This window comes from Heterodontus francisci, chromosome 10, assembly GCF_036365525.1.
Source record: "Heterodontus francisci isolate sHetFra1 chromosome 10, sHetFra1.hap1, whole genome shotgun sequence".
Lineage (NCBI taxonomy): Eukaryota > Metazoa > Chordata > Chondrichthyes > Heterodontiformes > Heterodontidae > Heterodontus > Heterodontus francisci.
The window spans coordinates 65,741,988-65,762,767 of NC_090380.1; the positions used below are offsets into that span (position 1 = coordinate 65,741,988).

Below are 20,780 nucleotides of genomic sequence, written 5' to 3' on the forward strand. Positions count from 1 at the left end.
TTTGCTGATGACACAATGATAGGTAGGAAAGTAACTCGTGAAGAGGACATGAGGAGGCTACAAAGGGATATCGCTAGGTTAAGTGAGTGGGAAAAGACCTGGCAAATGGAGTATAATGTGGGAAAGTGTAAATGGTCCACTGTGGCAGGAAGAATAAAAAGAAGCAAAAAAAAAAGGTGCGAGATTGCAGAGCTTTGAGATGCAGAGGGTATCTGGGTGTCCGAGTGCATGAATCGCAAAAGGTTAGTATGCAGGTACAGCACGCAATTTGGAAAGCTAATAGAATGTTATTGTTTATCGCGAGGGGAATGGGATACAAAAGTATGGAGGTTATGCTTCAGCTGTACAGGGCATTGGTGAGATCACATCTGGAGTACTGTGTACAGTGTTGGTTTCCTTATTTAAGGAAGGTTGTAAATGCTTTGGAGGCAGTACAGAGAAGGCTTACTAAACTAATACCTGGAATAGGCGGGCTGTCTTACGAGGAAAGATTGGACAGGATAGGCTTGTATCCGCTGGAATTTAGAAGAGTAAGAGGCGACTTGATTGAAACATAAAAGATCCTGAGGGGTCTTGACAGGGTGGATGTGGAAAGGATGTTTCCCCTTGTGGGAGAATTTAGAACCGGGGTCACTGTTTAAAAATAAGGGGTTGCCCATTTAAGACAGAGATGAGAAATTTTTTCTCTGAGGGCTGAGAGTCTTTGAAATTCTGTTTCTCAAAAAGCGGTGGAAGCAGTGTTTTTGAATATTTTTAAGGCAGAGTTGATAGATTCTTGATAATCAAGGGGGTGGAAGGTTATCAAGGGTAGGGGGAAATATAGAGTGATCTGTTCAGTCGTGAACTTATTGAATGGCAGAACAGGCCCGAGGGGCCAAGTGGCCTACTCCTCCTATTCGTATGTCTCACCAAGGCTCTATATAATTGCAGTAAGACATCTTTACTCTTATACTCAAATCCTCTTGTAATGAAGCTCCACATGCCATTTGCTGCCTAATTGTTTGCCGTACCTACATGTTGGCTTTCAATGACTCATGAACAAGGACACCCAAGTCCCTTTGAAGTTCTGCACTTCCCAGCCTCTCTCCATTTAAGAAATATTCCTGGTTTTTCCTACCAAAGTGGATAACCTCCCATTTATCCACATTGTATTCCATCTGCCAAATTTTTTGCCCGCTTGCTTAACCTCTCCAAATCCCCTTGAAGCGCCTTTGCATCCTCCTCACAACTTTCACTTCCACATAGTTTTGTGCCATCTGCAAACTTGGAAATATTACATTTAATCCCCACATCCAAATCATCGATCTAGATTGTGAATAGCTGGGGCCCAAGTTCTGATCCTTCCGGTACCCCACTAGTCACAACCTGCCAACCTGAAAATGTCCCATTTATTCCTACTCTTGGCTTTTTATACGTTAACCGGTTCTCAATCTATCCCAGTATATTCCCCAATCCCATGTGTTCTAATTTTGTTTACTAACATGTTGTGTGGGACCTTGTCAAAAAGCTCTTGATAATCTAAATATATCACATCCACCGGTTCCCACTGATCTATTCTGCTAGTTACATGCTCAAAAACAACTCCAGGTTTGTTAAACATGATTTCAGTCTCCTAAATCCATGTTGACTCTGTCTAATCCTGTCATTATTTTCTAAGTGTCCTGTTATCACATCCTTTTATTATAGATTCTCGCATTTTCCCTATGACTAATGTTAGACTAACAGGTCTTAGTGCCCAATTTTCTCTTTCCCTCCTTTCTTAAATAGTGGAGTTGCCATTGCCAACTTCCAATCTGCAGGAACCATTCCAGAGTCTATAGAATTTTGAAAGATGACCACCAATGCTGCTTCTATCTGAACAGCCACCTCTTTCAACACTCTGGGATGTACTTGATGTAAAGTACCTACTTTTCCATTAATTTCTCTAGTACTTTTTTTTTTACGAATAATATCTTGCAGTTCCTCATTTACACGAGTCTCTTGATTCTCCATTATTTCTGGAAGGTTTCTTGTATTTTTCTCCGTGAAGACAGAAACCAAGAATTTGTTTAGTTTTTCTGCCACATTTAATCCTCCTTCCACATTATAAATTCTTCTTAGTCCACTTGTAATGGGCCCACATTTGCTTTTGCTGATCTTTTCCTTTTTACATACCTAGAGAAGCTTTAACAGTCTGTTTTTATGTTTCTCGCCAGTTTACTCTGATTCTGTTTTCACTTAATCTCTTTCTTGGTCCTCCTTTGCAGAATTCTAAAATATTCCCAATCCTCAGGCTTATCATTTTTGGACTACGTTCTACGCCGCTTCCTTTGATCTGATACAGTCCTTGATTTCTTTCGTTAGCTATGGTTGGAGCACTTTCCTTGCTGGGTTTTTGTGCATTAAAGGAATGTATTTTTGTTGGAAATTATGTATTAGTTTTAAAAATATTAGCCATTGCTTGTCTACCGTCATACCTTTTCACAGTTTCCCAATCCACCATCGCCAATTTACTCCTCATACCTTCATAGTTTCCTCACGAGTTACTATTTTACTTTTTAAATACTTGTAGAAACTCTTCCTCTTTGTTTTTATATTTCTAGCTAGCTTTCTCGCTTATTGTATAACTTCTCCCTTTTTAGTCATTTCTTTGCTGGTTTTTAAAATCTGTCTTCTGATCTACCACTAATTTTCATAGAATTGTATGCTTTTTCTTTCAGTTTAATACTATTTTTAACTAAGTTAGTTAGCCAGGGATGGTGCATCCTTCTAGAGTCCTTCTTCCTAACTGTAATATATCTTTGCTGAGAGATATGAAATATTTCCTTCAATGTCTGCGTGCCACTGCTCTGCTGTCCTATCTTTTAACCTAATTTCCCAGTTCACTTTGGCTAACTCTGTCTTCATACCCATATAATTGCCTTTATTTAAGTTTAAAACGCTAGTCTTAGACCCACACTTCTCACCTTCAAACTGAATGTCAAGTTCTATCATGTTATGATCACTGTTGCCTAGAAGTTCCTTTACTATGAGGTCATTAATTAATCCTGTCTTATTGCATATTACCAGGTCTAGAATGGCCTTCTCCCTGGTTGGTGCTAGAATGCACTGCTCTATGAAATTGTTCCAAATACACTCCATGAACACATCTTCCAGGCTACCTTTGCTAATCTGATTCGTCCAATTTATATGTAGATTAAAATCAGTCATGATTATTGCAGTACCTTTCTTACATGCCCCTATTATTTCTTCCTGTATATTCTATCCTACAGTGAAGATAGGAACAGGAGTAGGCCATTCAGCCCCTCGAGCCTGTCTCGCCATTCAATGAGATCATGGCTGATCTGTGGCCTAACTCCATATCTCTGCCTATGGCCCATATCCCTTAATATCTTTGCTTAACAAAAATCTATCTCAGATTTAAAATTAACAACTGTTCTAGCTTCAACTGCTGTTTGTGGGAGAGAGTTCCAAACTTCTACCACCCTTTGCGTGAAGAAGTGCTTCCTAACGGTCTGGTCCTAATTTTTAGACTATGCCCCCTAGTTTTAGAATCTCCAACCAGTGGAAATAGTTTATGTAGCCTGTCTTTTCCTGTTAATATCTTGAAGACTTCGATCAGATCATCCCCCAACCTTCTAAATTCTAGTGAAAACGGGCCTAATTTGTATAATCTCTCCTCGTAACTTAACCCCTGTAGTCCCGGTATCATTCTTTTAAACCTACGTTGCACTCCCTCCAAGGTCAATATATCCTTCCTAAGGTGTGGTGCCCAGAACTGCTCACAGTACTCCAAGTGGGGTCTAACCAGGGTTTCGTACAGCTGCAGCATAACCTTTGTGTCTTTTTACTCCAATCCTCTAGATATAACAGCTAGCACTCCATTAGCCTTTTTGATTATTTTCTGCACTTGCTCATGGCATTTTAAAGATCTATGCATCTGAACCCCCAAGTCTCTTTGGACATCCACTGTACTTCACCTCTTCCCATTTAGAAAGTACCCTGCTCTATCCTTTTTTGGTCCAAAATGGATAATCTCACACTTGCCCACATTGAAATCCATCTACCACAGTTTTGCCCACTCACCTAGTCTGTTAATTTCTCTTTGCAATTTTATGCTATCATCTGGACTGTCTACAATGCCGCCTAACTTTGTATCATCAGCAAATTTGGATATATGACTTACTATGCCATCATCCAAGTCGTTAATGAACAATGTGAATAATTGAGGCCCCAACACAGATCCCTGCGGGACACCACAAGTCACATCCTGCCAATTGGAGTGCTCACCCGTTATCCCCACTCTCTCGCCTACCACTCAACCAACTTTCTAAATAATAATTTGCCCTTAACTCTATGGGCTTCAACCTTAGTTAACAGTCTCTTATGTGGGACTTTATCAAATGCCTTCTGGAAGTCCATATAAATATCATCCATAGACATTCCCCTGTCCACTACCTTAGTCACCTCTTCAAAAAAAATTCAATGAGATTTGTCAGGCATGACATGCCCGTCATGAATCCATGCTGGCTGTCCCTGATTAACTGAAATTTTTCTAGGCGTTCAGTCACCCTATCCTTGATAGTAGACTCCAGCAACTTGCCCACCCCAGATGTCAGGCTAACTGGTCTGTAATTTCCTTGGTTCCCCCTTTCACCCTTCTTAAAAAGTGGAGTGACGTGCAACTTTCCAATCCAGAGGGACCACTCCTGAATCTAGGGAACTCTGAAAGACTATAGTTAGGGCATCTACAATGTGCTCCCCTACTTCCTTTAACACCCTCAGATGGAAACCATCAGGTCCTGGGGATTTCTCACTCTTTAGTTCCATTAATTTCCTTGTTACTGATGTTTTACTTATGTTAATTGTATTAAGGCCCTGTCCCCTATCGGCTATTAATTTTTTCGGGACTTCCGGCAAGTTATCCTCCTTTTCAACTGTAATTACTGAGGCGAAGTAATTGTTCAACATGTCTGCCATTTCCCCATTATCAATGACAATATCTCCATTTTCAGCTTTTAGTGGGCCTACATTGCTCTTGACCACCCTTTCCCTTTATGTAGCTATAAAATTTCTGATTGATTTTGATGTCCCTTGTAAGTTTCCTTTCATCTCTTTTAGTAGCTCTCATAAGCTGCTTTGTGACCCTTTGCTTGTCTTTGTATCGATCCCATTCGGCCGGATCTGTGCTGCGTTTTGCATTTTTTGTAAGCCCTTTTTTGTTTTATGCTATCCCTAATCTCTTTAGTTGTCTGTGGCTGTTTTTTCTGTGAAGTGGAGCTTTTTCCTCTTGGGTAATACTCGCTCTGTATTTCGTTAAATGTTTCTTTAAATATTCTCCACTGTTCTTCAGTCGTTTGACCCATTAACAGATCTACCCAGTTTACCGTGGACAGTCCCTGTCTCATCCTGGTAAAATCAGCCTTACCCAAGTCTAGAATTCTGGTAGCTGATTCGTGCTTTTCACTTTCAAACGCTACCTTGAAAACGATCATGTTGTGATCACTATTTGTTAAATGTTCACGCACAGTTAGGCTACTAATTAAATTTGGCTCATTACTCATAACTAAATCTAATATTGCCTGTCCCCTTGTTACATCTAGGACATATTGCTGTAGGAAACTATACCGGACACATTCCAGAAATTACTACCTTTCTGGCAGGTGCTAGTCTGCGCCTCCCAATCTATGTGTAAGTTAAAATCCCCCATTAATACTACACTACCTTTCTTACACATTTGCCTAATTTGTGCATTTATACAATCTAATACCTCAGAACTGCTACCAGGGGGTCTATACACAACACCTATTACAGTTTTATATCGTTTTCTGTTCCTCAATTCCACCCATAAAGTCTCCACTGGATGCTTTCCCTTCATTATATCCTCCCTCACCAATGAAGTGATATTATTTCTAATCAGTAAGGCTACTCCACCCCCTCTGCCATTTTCCCTGTCCCTCCTGTAAACTTTATAACCAGGTATATTTAGTTCCCAGTCCTGACCATCCTGCAGCCATGTCTCCGCAATGGCCACCACATCATAATCTTCTATTTGAATTTGCGCCTGCAGCTTATTTAGTTTATTCCTTACACTCCGTGCCTTTGTATATAGAACTCTTATTTGGGCTATACCCACTAACCTGTCCCTCAGCACTGATGCTTTATTCGCCTGTTTATTATTGCTCTCTTCTGGTTTAACCAGTATACTACTTGCAGTTTGGTAACAATCAGCCTCACCACTAACCTGCAGCTACTGTCAGGGGCCCTCTAAACTTCTCCCACAAGTGACTCCTTTGCTTTGCTGTTTCGTACCTCTATCCTGTAAGATTTGATAAGATTTATACCCTCTTCTAAGGCGGGAACAGACTTGGCAGCACAACAGCTTGTTGTGAATCGACTTTATTGAGATAAAGATAAGGACAAGTTTGTTAAGTTCTCAGATAAACCATAGTCACAAACTTAGGCAGTAATTAACAGTTAACACAGATACTACCTATAATAGAGACTGGACGGCAGAGCACACGACTCTTTCTGTTACAACTTTGGGTCCTCAAGCTTTTGGCTCGCTCTCACTCTGTCAGTTTCTGTTGTTCAAAATTCTCTGCCGTACAGTAGCAAGGAATGGACTTCTTTTATCCTGGCAGCTTTGCAGTTAACCCTCCCCTCTCCCAATCAGTCATTAGTCTTGTATTAAAGGATGCCTTTCTTAATCAACCAAGGATCGTTTTGTGATGGTTGCAAATCTTTAAGATTTGCGCAGGTAGTACGCAAAGGGGTCTTTGTGTTGTCTACTTTATCTGAATGCTTTTACTTTTCGAGGGTGCCTTATCTCAATGAGACAAATCTAAGCAGAAACTGTTTTCATTGTTACGGTCTGTCACTTTTGCTGCAAGTAAGCATTTTAAAAGTTGTCAATCTCCCAGAATCCTTCTGCCTTGACATCTTGTCTAAACTGTGTTCTATTTCCTAAGTTTTTCCACTTTATCATACAACAAAGGAGGGTTCTAATAAAGCTAAACATTAGTTTATGATAAGTCATTTGTTTAAATCGCTAGATTTTAATCATTAGTATGCTGGTTCGTAACTTTTAGCAGCCTAATAATCTTACAACCCAAACGAATTCTGCATCTTGTTCTTTTGAAATAAGGTTGTCTCTCCTTACTGTACTAATGTCACCCTTAATTAACAGAAATACCCCACCAGCCTTTCCTTGCTTCCTGTCCTTCTGGTAGGTAAAGATGGCAGCCAGTTTACACACAGCAAGGTCTCAAACAGCAATCAGATCAATAAACAGTTAACCTTTTTTTAAAGAATTGGTTGAGTTGAAAATGTCAGCCACGACATTGGGATAATGTTCCACAACATCTTTTATGTCCACTTGAGGAAGCAGTGTCCCAGCTATATGGCACCTCTGAAAATGCAGCATTGTTTCATTAGTGTACTGAAGTTCCAGTTTAGATTATGTGCTCAAGTACATCCTGAAATCTGTCTGGAACTCGACCTTATCACTAAAGTGAGAGTGCTGTTGCTCAAACAAGATGACACTAAGAATTATGAATTCGACATTTTGATCAGTGATGTAATATTTTGCTGAATTGGACCAAAAGTTTAAGATCGGTGAAGCAAAAATGGACTGTTAACTGAAATATACTGATTTGAGGTGAAGCAGTATCAAATTTCACCCTTTTCAAAGAAGTTCATCCAATTGTGGTGAGTTTTTGGTCAGATGGCATGTACACATCAACAGGTTTCTCTGTACACCTGTAATTATAATTCAGATGACTTAGTTATTGCTAATCTGCTTCTTCCTTAGATAATGTCCTTACATCCTCGCTACATTTCCTTCCTTTGGCAAGTTGCAGATCTGGGCAGCAGCCTAAACATGCCACAGCTGAGAGATGGTGCTCGCATCCTTATGAAGCTCATGCCTCCTGGTAAGGTACTTTTTTTTTTAAAAAAAAGGAAAAGATACAAATGAAACTGATACATTTCTCTCGATGTTTATTGAAACTAGTGGATGATGTGTGGTGTTGTCGACTGAGAATATGGGCCTAAACCCTTCTCTGAATTTAACCTTGAGCACCAGTGGCGATAATTGCTGCCAACAGAGCCGCAACTAAATGAGGTGACTACTATTAGTAAAATCGCTCACATTGGAAAACTAGTCAGTAGTAGGCTGCACTGCTAGTTGGGAGTAAGAAAATCTGTCTGAGGAGTCCATGTTAGTACAAATCCAATTGAAGTTGTGCTTTAAATTATATTTTCAAACTACCAGCAGCATAACAATTTATGGGCAATTAAATGATTTTATGTCGGTGTTATGCAGAGTAACTTTGATCAAGCCTCATTTTAAAGTTTGGTTAAGTTTTGAGTTTGGTATTTGAGTTGGAGCTTGTAGGAAGGAGTGAGATTGGGCTGTGCATGGATGACGAAGTGGGTGATTTGGTCCATGTGGATGCATAGCATTTTGCATTGTTAGACTTGTGTAGGAAATTGTCATGGCCACTTTGTTTTGCAAGTTGGCAATTAGAGTCATTGATTCATTACAGCATAGAAGGAGACGACCCATCAAGTCCATGCCGGCTCCCCGTGGAGCAGTCCAGTCAGTCCCACTCCCTTGTTTGATTTCCCCATAGCCCCGCAAGTTTATTTCTTACAAGTGCCCATCCAATTTCCTTTTGAAACTGTTGATTATTTTCACCACCCTCATGGGCAGCGCATTCCAGGTCATTACCACTCGCTGTGTTAAAAATTCTTCCTTATGTTCTCCTGCATCTCTTCCCCCAAACCTTCAATCTATGTCTCCTTGTCCTTGTACCATCAGTTAATGGGAACAGTTTTTCCTTGTTTAACTTGTCCGTCATAATCTTGTAAACCTCTATCAAATCTCCCCTCAATCCCCTTTGCTCCAGGGAGAACAACCCCAATTTTTTCAACCAAACCTTTCAACGAACATTCCCGATTCCCGGAACCATTCTGGTAGATCTCCTCTGCAACCCCTCAAGGACCCTGACAATCTTCCTAAAGTGTGGTGACTAAATCTGGATGCAGTACTTTGGTTGTGGCCCAGCCAGAGCTTTATAAAGATTCAGCATAACTTCCCTGATTTTGTACTCTATGCCTCCACTTTGGAAGCCCAAGATTCCATATGCTTTGCTAACCTCTCAGTATGTCCTGTCACCTTCGAAGATTGATGCCCATGCATCCCCCCAGGTCCCTCTGCTCCTGTACACTGTTTAGAACTACGCTATTAAGTCTGTATTGTCTCACCCTACCTCTTTTAAAAAAAAATTCATTCATGGGATGTAGGCATCACTGGCCAGGCCAGCATTTATTGCCCATCCCTAATTACCCTTGAGAAGGTGGTGGTGAGCTGCCTTCTTGAACCTCTGCAGTCCATTTGGGGTAGGTATACCCACAGTGCTGTTAGGAAGGGAGTTCCAGGATTTTGACCCAGCGACAGTGAAGGAACGGCAATATAGTTCCAAGTCAGGATGGTGTGTGACTTGGAGGGGAACTAGCAGGTGGTGGTATTCCCATGTATTTGCTGCCCTTGTCATTCTAGTTGGTAGAGGTCGCGAGTTTGGAAGGTACTGTCTAAGGAGCCTTGGTGCATTGCTGCAGTGCATCTTGTAGATGGTACACACTGCTGCCACTGTACGTCGGTGGTGGAGGGAGTGAATGTTTGTAGACGGGGTGCCAATCAAGCGGGCTGCTTTGTCCTGGGTGGTGTCCAGCTTCTTGTGTATTGTTGGAGCTGCACCCATCCAGGCAAGTGGAGAGTATTCCATCACGCCCTGACTTGTGCCTTGTAGATGGTGGACAGGCTTTGGGGAGTCAGGAGGTGAGTTACTCGCCTCAAGATTCCTAGCCTCTGACCTGCTTTTGTGGCCACGGTATTTGTATGGCTACTCCAGTTCAGTTTCTGTTCAATGGTAGCCCCTAGGATGTTGATGGTGGGGGATTCAGAGATGGTAATGCTATTGAATGGCAATGGGAGATGGTTAGATTCTCTCTTGTTGGAGATGGTCATTGCCTGGCACTTGTGTGGCGCGAATGTTACTTGCCACTTATCAGCCCAAGCCTGGATATTGTCCAGGTCTTGCTGCATTTTTACACGGACTGCTTCAGTATCTGAGGAGTCACGAATGGTGCTGAACATTGTGCAATCATCCGCGAACATCCCCACTTCTGCCCTTATGATTGAAGGAAGGTCATTGATGAAGCAGCTGAAGATGGTTGGGCCTAGGACACTACCCTGAGGTACTCCTGCAGTGATGTCCTGGAGCTCAGATGATTGACCTCCAACAACCACAATGATCTTCCTTTGCGCTAGGTATGACTCCAGCCAGCAGAGGGTGTTCCCCCTAATTCCCATTGACCTCAGTTTTGCTAGGGCTCCTTGATGCCATACACGGTCAAATGCTGCCTTGATGTCAAGGGCAGTCACTCTCACCTCACCTCTTGAGTTCAGCTGTTTTGTCCATGTTTGAACCAAGGCTGTAATGAGGTCAGGAGCTGAGTGGCCCTGGCGGAACCCAAACTGATCGTCACTGAGCAGGTTATTGCTAAGCCAGTGCTGCTTGATGGCACTGTTGATGACACCTTCCATCACTTTACTGATGATTGAGAGTAGGCTGATGGGGCGGTAATTGGCCGGGTTGGACTTATCCTGATTTTTGTGTACAGGACGTACCTGGGCAATTTTCCACATTGCAGGGTAGATGCCAGTGTTGTAGCTGTACTGGAACAGTTTGGCTAGGGGCGCGGCAAGTTCTGGGGCAAAGGTCTTCGGTACTATTGCCGGAATATTGTCAGGGCCCATAACTTTTGCAGTATCCAGTGCCTTCAGTCGTTTCTTGATATCACGCGGAGTGAATCGAATTGGCTGAAGTCTGGCATCTGTGATGCTGGAGACTTCAGGAGGTGGCCGAGATGGATCATCAACTCGGCACCTCTGGCTGAAGATCGTTGCAAATGCTTGCGCCTTATCTTTTGCACTGATGTGCTGGGCTCCCCCATCATTGAGGATGGGGATATTTGTGGAGCTACCTCCTCCAGTTAGTTGTTTAATTGTCCACCACCATTCACGGCTGGATGTGGCAGGACTGCAGAGCTTAGATCTGATCCGTTGGTTATGGGATCGCTTAGCTCTGTCTATCGCATGCTGCTTACGCAGTTTGACATGCAAGTAGTCCTGGGTTGTAGCTTCACCAGGTTGACACCTCATTTTGAGGTATGCCTGGTGCTGCTCCTGGCATGCCCTCCTGCACTCTTCATTGAACCAGGGTTGGTCTCCTGGCTTGATGGTAATGGTAGAGTGGGGGTTATGCCGGGCCATGAGGTTACAGATTGTGGTTGAGTACAATTCTGCTGCTGCTAATGGCCCAAAGCGCCTCATGGATGCCCAGTTTTGCATTGCTAGATCTGTTCGAAATCTATCCCAATTAGCACGGCGATAGTGCCACACAACACTATGGAGGATATCCTCAATGTGATGGCGGGACTTTGTCGCCACAAGGACTGTGCGGTGGTCACTCCTACCAATACTGTCATGGACAGATGCATCTGCGGCAGGCAGATTGGTGAGGACGAGGTCAAGTATGTTTTTTCCTCATGTTGGTTCCCCCACCACCTGCCGCAGACCCAGTCTAGCAGCTATGTCCTTTCGGACTCGGCCAGCTCGGTCAGTAGTGGTGCTACCGAGCCACCCAGAGTACATTTTGTGCCCTTCCCACCCTCAATGTTTCCTCCAAGTGGTGTTCAACATGGAGGAGTACTGAGTCATCAGCTGAGGGAGGGCAGTAGGTGGTAATCAGTAGGAGGTTACCTTGCTCATGTTTGACCTGATGCCATGAGACTTCATGGGGTCCGGAGTCGATCCTGTGGACTCCCAGGGAAACTCCCTCCCTACTGTACACCACTGTGCCACCACCTCTGGTGGGTCTGTCCTGTTGGTGAGGCAGGACATACCCGGGATGGTGATGGCAGTGTCTGGGACATTGCCTGTAAGGTATGATTCCGTGAGTATGACTATGTCAGGCTGTTGCTTGACTAGTCTGTGGGACAGCTCTCCCAACTTTGGCACAAGCCCCCAGATGTTAGTAGGGAGGACTTTGCAGGGTCGACGGGGCTCGTTTTGCCATTGTCTTTTCCGGTGCCTCGGTTGATGCCGGGTGGTCTGTCTGGTTTCATTCCTTTTTATTGACTTCGTAGCGGTTAGGTACAACTGAGTGGCTTGCTAGGCTATTTCAGAGGGCATGTAAGAGTTAACCACATTGCTGTCGGTCTGGAGTTACATGTAGGCCAGATCAGGTAAGGACAGCAGATTTCCTTCCCTAAAGGACATTAGTGAAAAACAGATGGGTTTTTACAACAATCGACAATGGTTTCATGGCCATCATTAGACTAGCTTTTAATTCCAGATTTATTAATTAAATTCAAATTCCACCTTCTGCTGTGGTGGGATTTGAACCCATGTCTCCAGATCAATACCCTGGGTCTCTGGGTTACTAGTCCAGTGATAATACCACTACGCCACTGCCTGCTGCCAAAATGCATCACCTCCCACTTCTCTGTTAAATTTCATCTGCTCCTTGTCTGCCCATTCTGCTAAACTATCTTTGTCCTTTTGCAGGCGGTTCATATCCTCACTGTCTACCATCCTCCAGTCTGAAAAGCAACCATTTACCATGACTCGCTGTTTTCTGTCCTTAAGCTAATTTTTTTTTATCCAATTGGGCACTGTCCCTCCTACTCCATGAGCCTCAATTTTGTTAACCAGCATTTTATGTGGTACTTTATCAAAAGCTTTCTTAAAATCCATATAGATAACATGTAATGCATTCCCTTCATCAACTTTCTCCATCAAAAAATTCAATTAACTTAGTCAAGCATGATCTGCCTTTTACAAATCCGTGATAACTATCCTTAATTGTCTTGAACCTCTCCGAATGCCTGTTGATACCTTTCCCCTGATTATTGTTTCTAAAATGTTACCCACCACTGACAAACTAATTGGCCTGTAATTTCTAGAACTGTCCTTCCACCCTTCCTTGATTAAGGGTGCACATTTGCCACTGTTGAATCATCTGGCATCTCCCCCGTATCTCGGGAAGATTGGAAGATTATGGCAAATATGGGTGTGATAATCATAGACATTTAAAAATACAGATTGGTAAATGTTGAATGTGTTTTCCTGGAATAGCTTTTCTTAAGCAATCAGTTTTCAGATTCATTGTGTTAAGCTTATTGGTATAACTGATTTTCACACTGACTCCTGTGCAGTAAGCTTCAGTTTGCCAGCTGATGGAAACTGATCAGTCTGTTTCTTTGTGTAACATTTTAAATTTTCAGTCCAGTATGATGGAATATTCCCATAGTCTGTCAATTCATTTTTCTGAGATACTTATATGGCATCATCCTGTTCCAAAGAGTGAGTAAGAGAGAGCAATTACTTTTATGTTGCGGGTACTATTGTAAGCTTCTGCCATAGGGTCAATAGATTTCATGTCTATTAGATGCAATTTTTACTGGATTTGACCAAAATGCTTTGGGACAATTAAACTATGCCTGTTAAAGATGGTTTATCCAATTTTGGCACTGTATTTCATTGAATAACTAGTAACAATGATAATCCAACTGCAAATACTTAAACTGTTATGGAAAGTAATTTTTCAGCTAAACTCCAGGTAACTTAATGGACATTGAAGTATTGGGAGTATAGGAGTGGTTTACTAGACTGCTGTCCAAGATGAATATTTTGGTTTGCATATTCCAATTAGAAAATTTCAGGTTACTGCGTTGAAACTGAATCTGAGTTAGTACTTTAAATGTAAGTTACTTTCCTTCATCCGAAGTTCTCCTTTGGTTACAAAATGTCAATCAGTTGCTTCATTGAGTGCCTCCAACTTATTTTCATGGGGCTTCTGAGGGCCTTATCATTTACTTGTAATATGCAGCGTAGAGGCAGGTCATTCATGAGTTAAGAAATCTTCCTTCAGAGGTCAGATTCAGTCAGTTATTTGAAATTGTTCCGACTCGCTCAAAACTTTGTGTTGTTGCAGTATTGTTTTTACTGCTATGTAATTCTCTTTTAGCCTAACGATACAGGTTTCCACCATAGCTGAATTTCAACAAAGCGCAGGGCGTTGGGTGTATTCTTATTCCCATGTTGAACCTGTAGTAATAACTTGCTTTGCAGATCAAGAGGTTAATTTTAAAATCAGATTTCTCCAGTTTTTCTTTCTATTGCTAAATGTTACGACTGAGGCGGGAGGAGTGCACTATTTGTTCTCGTTCCACTTCTCCATGGGTCACAACATATATTTAAATTTTTTCCCACATACCGATGCGGTCAATCATAGACTCTATTTTTATACCAGAATAAAACACCAACCATGTTTCTTTAATAAACAACAAAATTATCAGTTTATTATAGAACGTCTGAACCAGCAATGAAGTAAAGCATAAATACATAATGAAATATTAAAGTTCCCTTTTTACCCTAGCCCCTCTCACTCTCATGCACGCATACACCGGTTAACCGGAAAAATTAAGGGATTTTTGTTTTTAGCGCTGTATTACAGCCCAAAAAAACCCACTTGGGCTGAATATTTGCTCATTCTTGAAACAGCAGATGAGTTATATTGTGTTCCAAAACTGGCATACAGTCTGGCCTCTGAGTACACATGCATGGGTCACTGGGATCTTTTAGAATAGTAGTTTTCAGGGGGCGCTGAGAATTAATTTCGTAGGCCTTTCTTCAAAGACAGGAGACGAGATGAGTTGACACAGTGGACTTCTCGGGTTCTCTTAGAGAGGTGCTAGAAAGCTGAGCTGGGTTGTGCTCTTCTTTCCTTCCTTACAGATTCTCTTCTTTCCTTGGAAGTGCTCACCCTTTTTATACAGTCCAACCCCAATTCAAAGCGAAACTGACAGGAGGTTAACCTTTTTACCTTCATCAGTCTTGACCTGTCACTTATTTGTAAACAACTTCTCCAGGTGCCCAAAGTTCTCTGTTGTTTATTGAGCTGGAAGTCAGGTGTTTTCCTGAAGACTTCTCAGTGACCTTTATAAAAAAAAACATTTCCAGGGACTGTTTTTCAAAGTCAAGTGGCCTTTACATGACCCTTTTTATAAACCCCAAAGTTTAACATTTCTTCAGTCTTTCAAAAATGAATCCTCAAAAAATATATTTAACAGAACACAGAGGCACTTCAGTAACATCTACCATTCTTGTATTCTTCTGTGAAAGTCCTTCATTACCATCTACAATACTTAATTGTACTGCCAAAGTTCTCAGGAATGTTCCTTCACACCAGTTGCATTTAGATGGTGGGTACCTCCTTGTGAGAGTAGAGGTATATCTAAAGTTGAAGCTGGTTGCAACAGAATGGCAGTTGTATATAATTTTTGAAGTTGATTACTGTTCAGAATGGTTGCAGATTTCAATGCTGGTTTTTGTGCTTATTTTTTATTTGTCACACTTTGCTGTGTCACATTGTAGAGAAATAAATAATTGAGGCATTTTTTCTCCAGTTTTTATTCTGGAAGGGCTGATTTCTTGCCTGCCCCCTGTTCTTGACTGCATAAAACCAACTGGCAAATTGTATCATTTCCTCTTTTTAGATTGCCTCAATCACTCTTCCATGAAGAAAATATTTGTTTTTTCTTCCACCATGAAGTTTGTTTCTGCTTTTTGAGTCTTTGTCTTGATGAAGTCCAAGTTTCTATCTGTCTGGCACAACTTTATATACCAGAGTCCAATTTTGTTGAAAACCATAGTGAATTTATTGCCATAGTGCGTGATTATCCAGATCCATAACATTTTGCATGTCCTGCCATTGGGTACTTTGCAGTCCACCAAACTGCGAGTCATGTTTTAGGTAAATGTTCTTGTATTGAAAATTAAGCATCTGTACCTTTTTATAGGTTTCAAATATTTATTTGCATATCAAAAAATTTACTGTGAATACTAACAGACCTTTCAAAATGGCACTCTACATAGTTGATTTAATTGATCAGAGTTCTGTGGCATCTTCGCTCCATAAGCTATACAATGAAAACAGTTGACAATGATTTGGGCATCATGTTGTGTTGGGACATCTCTTTCTAAGCTGTCTGGAGCACGGTTACAGTGTCATTTTGGAACTTTTCCCAAAGTTGCTCCAAACTTTGTTTTGATCAATTTGGCGTCTGCCAACATGGAAACCTTGAAACTATAATTCCTCCAGTCAATGTTCACAGTAGTAAACAAACCTTTAAGTCTTCAGTTTTGAGTGGAGAGGTTTCTTTATGCCTGCCTGCTGTTCATGAGTATCGCTAACTTTGTAATCCTATATATCACAACTGTCCATATATATTTGGTTCATAGGGGGCATATGTAGCAGCATATCTTGTATCATTTCATGGACATTTGCAAGGAAGTCTTCTATTAAAAAAAAAACCTCCCAGACAGAAACGGAAAGTCCTCCTGACTTGTTCTACACCTTGATCATCTATAATTCTAGTATCCATGATTTTTTATTCTCTACATGGTATTATAATCTGTTTTCCACCCTGTGAGCTCTCTTGTTGCTACCAAGACATACAAATCAATTGCATGCCTAATTTTTCTCAAAAGGTGTAGGACGAACAAGACAACAGTTAGCTCACTCCATACTGGTCCAGTAAATTGTTTCTACTTTCCACCTCTGTGGAGATTTCCACAGTTGGAGTTTAATCCTGCCATATCTATTAATTTGTTTCTTTTATGTTTGTCTCAAGTGTATGAATGGAAGATCCAGCCTGATGCAAAAGGACAATCACCATAGCAAACTGCTTCTCTGAAAGTAGACTGGGCATTCTTAAAATGACACCAAACCTTTGTATAGGAGAGTGCATTGTGCCTAGATGCATCCCACAAACTGAGAAGCATAGATGAAACCTATAAATGTCTGCAGAAGACTGGCGAAAGTGATAACGAGTTATCATGTTTCCTTTTATTGAATTATTTAGCTGTTTTTTTCTTATGGGCTATTGATGGACCTGGAAGTGAAATACCTGTGTCAGAAGTAAGGTATTTGGCCATTTTGAGTCCTCAAACAGGTTGTGTGTTTTTTTTCTTGATGGAATGTACAGTAAGTGGAGGATCCTGAAACACCTGTTTGTGTTGCTATTCAAAAGAGATTATTATTATTATTTAGAGATACAGCACTGAAGCAGGCCCTTCAGCCCACCGAGTCTGTGCCGACCATCAATCACCCATTTATACTAATCCTACAGTAATCCCATATTCCTACCACATCCCCACCTTCTCTCAATTCCCCTACCACCTACCTAAACTAGGGGCAATTTATAATGGCCAATTTACCTATCAACCTGCAAGTCTTTGGCTGTGGGAGGAAACCGGAGCACCCGGCGAAAACCCATGTGGTCACGGGGAGAACTTACAAACCCCGCACAGGCAGTACCCAGAATTGAACCCGGGTCGCTGGAGCTGTGAGGCTGCGGTGCTAACCACTGCGCCACTGTGTTTAGGGTTTTTTCTCCAACTTTCGTTCAATGGGTGTATTTTTTTTGACAGTTGAGCCCTTTCACTTAATGCTTTGCAAGCCATATGCAGTTGGTGAATGTAAAGTTGTAGTGTGAAGGAGTGAATGAAATAGTTATAGAGTCATAGAGTTATACAGCACAGAAACAGGCCCGTCGGCCATACAGCACCCAACTATTCTAATCCCATATTCCTGCACTTGGCCCATAGCCCTGTATGCTATGGCGTTTCAAGCGCTCATCTAAATACTAAAATGTTGTGAGGGTTCCTGCCTCCACCACCTCTTCAGGCAGTGCGTTCCAGATTCCAACCACCCTCTGGGTGAAAAAATGTTGCCTCAAATCCCTCCTAAACCTCCTGCCCCTTACCCTAAATCTATGCCCCCTGGTTCTTGACCCCTCTGCTAAGGGAAAATGTTTCCTCCTATCTAACCTATCAATGTCCCTCATAATCTTGTACACCTCAATCATGTCCCCCCGCAGCCTTCTCTGCTCCAAGGAAAACAACCCTAGCCTTTTCAGTCCTGCTTCATAGCTGAAATGCTCCAGCCCAGGCAACATCCTGGTGAATCTCCTCTCCAGTGCAATCACATCCTTCCTATAGTATGGTGACCAGAACTGTACACAGTACTCCAGCTGTGGCCTATCTAGTGTTTTATATATCTCCATCATAACCTCCCTGCTCTTATATTCTATGCCTTGGCTAATAAAGGCAAGTATCCCATATGCCTTCCTAACCACTTTATCTACCTATGCTGCTGCCTTCAGTGATCTATGGACAAGTACACCAAGGTCCTTCTGACTTTCTGTAATTCCTAGAGTCCCACCATCCATAGTGTATTCCCTTGCCTTGTTAGTCCTCCCAAAATGCATTACCTCACACTTCACAGAATTAAATTCCATTTGCCACTGCTCTGCCCATCTTACCAGCCCATCTATCTCACCCTGTAATCTAAGGATTTCCTCCTCACTATTTACAACATCACCAATTTTCGTGTCATCTGCGAACTTATCATATCTCCTATATTCACGTCTAAATCATTAATGTATGCTGCAAACAGCAAAAGTCCCAGCACCAATCCCTGTGGTAGACCACTGGTCACGGCTTCCAATTGCAAAAACAGCCATCGACCATTACCCTCTGCCTCCTGCCACGAAGCCAATTTTGGATCCACTTTGCCAAATTGCCCGAGATCCCATGGGCTCTTACCATCTTAACCAATCACCCATGCGGGACCTTATCAAAAGCCTTACTGAAGTCCATGTAGACTACATCAACTGCTTTACCCTCATCGACACATCTAGTCACGTCATCGAAAAATTCAATCAAGTTAGTTAGACACGATCTCCCCCTGACAAAGCCATGCTGACTATCCCTGCCTCTCCAAGTGGAGATTAATCCTGTTCCTCAGAATTTTTTCCAATATTTTCCCAACCTCTGATGTTAGACTCAGTGGCCTGTAATTATCTGGTTTATCCCTACTACCCTTCTTGAATAATGGTACCAAGTTCGCTGTCTTCCATGCCTCTGGTACCTCTCCTGTGGCCAGAGAGGATTTGAAAATTTGTGTCAAAGCTCCTGCTATCTCCTCCCTTGCCTCACATAACAGCCTGGGATACATCTCATCTGGGCCTGAGGATTTATCCACTTTTAAGCCCGCTAAAACAGCTAATATTTCCTCCCTTTCAATGCTAATATGTTCAAGTATATCACAATCCTCCTCCCTGATCGCTACACCTACACCGTCATTCTCCATCGTGAACACTGATGAAAAGTAATCATTTAAAACCTCAACTATGTCCTCCGGCTCCACAGAAAGATCGCCACGTTAGTCCCTAATGGGCCCCACTCTTTCCCTGGTTATCCTCTTGCCCTTAATCTACTTATAAAACGACTTAGGATTTTCCTTTATCTTGCCCGCCAGTGTTTTTTCATGTTCCCTCTTCGCTCTCCTAATTACTTTAAGTGCCACCCTACACTTTCTATACTCCCCTAATGCCTCCGCTGTTTTAAGTGCCTGGGATCTGCTGTAGGTTTTTTTTTCTGATCCAATCCTCTATATTCCTTGGCATCCAGGGTTCCCTGGGCCTGTTAGTCATACCCTTCACCTTAACGGATACAAGTTGGCTCTGAACTCTCACTATTTCCTCTTTGATTCCCACTGATGTAGGAAAGTCTACATCATAAGTAGCTGCTCCCAGTCCACTTTGGCCAGATCCTGTTTTATCATATTGAAATCAGCCTTCCCCTAATTCAGTACCTTTATTTCTGGTCCATCATTGTCCTTTTCCATAACTATCTTAAATCTTAGTGTTTTTTTTTATTTTTTAGAGATACAGCACTGAAACAGGCCCTTCGGCCCACCGAGTCTGTGCCGACCATCAACCACCCATTTATACTAATCCTACAGTAATCCCATATTCTTACCACATCCCCACCTTCCCTCAATTCCCTTACCACCTACCTATACTAGGGGCAATTTATAATGGCCAATTTACCTATCAACCTGCAAATCTTTGGCTGTGGGAGGAAACCGGAGCACCCGGCGAAAACCCACGCTGTCACAGGGAGAACTTGCAAACCCCGCACAGGCAGTACCCAGAATTGAACTCGGGTCGCTGGAGCTGTGAGGCTGCAGTGCTAACCACTGCGCCACTGTGCCGCCCCCACTGTGCCGCTATCCCCGACATGCTTCCCCACTGACACTTCTACCACTTGACCAGCTTCATTCCCTAGGATTAGGTCCAGTACTGCCCCTTCCCTTGTAGGACTTTCTACATACTGGCTCAAAAAGCTCTCCTGTATGCATTTTAAGAATTCTGCCCCTTTTAAGCCTTTTGGCTTAAGACTATCCCAGTTGATATTGGGGAAGTTGAAATCCCCTACTATGATTACACCTCTGAGATTTGCCTACATATCTGCTCCTCTATCTCTTCCTGACTGTTTGGAGGCCTGTAGTAGACACGCAGCCAAATGATTGCCCCCTTTTTGTTTTTAAGTTCTACCCAAATGGCCTCATTTGAGGAACCTTCTAAGATGTCATCCCTCCTTACTGCAATAATTGACTCCTTGATCAACATTGCAATGCCACCTCCTCTTTTTTTCTCCTCCCCTGTCACGCCTGAAGATTCTATACCCTGGAATATTGAGCTGCCAGTCTTGTCCCTCCTTGAACCATATCTCTGTGATAGCAATAATATCATCATGCCATGTGCTAATCAATTCTATTAAAAAAAAAGAATTTTCTAGCATCCATGTTAGTTAGTAG

The 20,780-nt window shown here is 42.1% G+C and overlaps 1 protein-coding gene across 1 annotated transcript in view; it reads left to right on the plus strand.

The window, feature by feature from the left end:
* Positions 1-20,780, plus strand: part of usp9 (ubiquitin specific peptidase 9) — a 330,949-nt gene that overhangs the window by 141,395 nt on the left and 168,774 nt on the right. Inside the window, exon 21 of the mRNA XM_068040658.1 lies at positions 7,793-7,913. Within this exon, the coding sequence (XP_067896759.1) occupies positions 7,793-7,913 (121 nt within the window). The remainder of the gene's footprint in view (positions 1-7,792; positions 7,914-20,780) is intronic.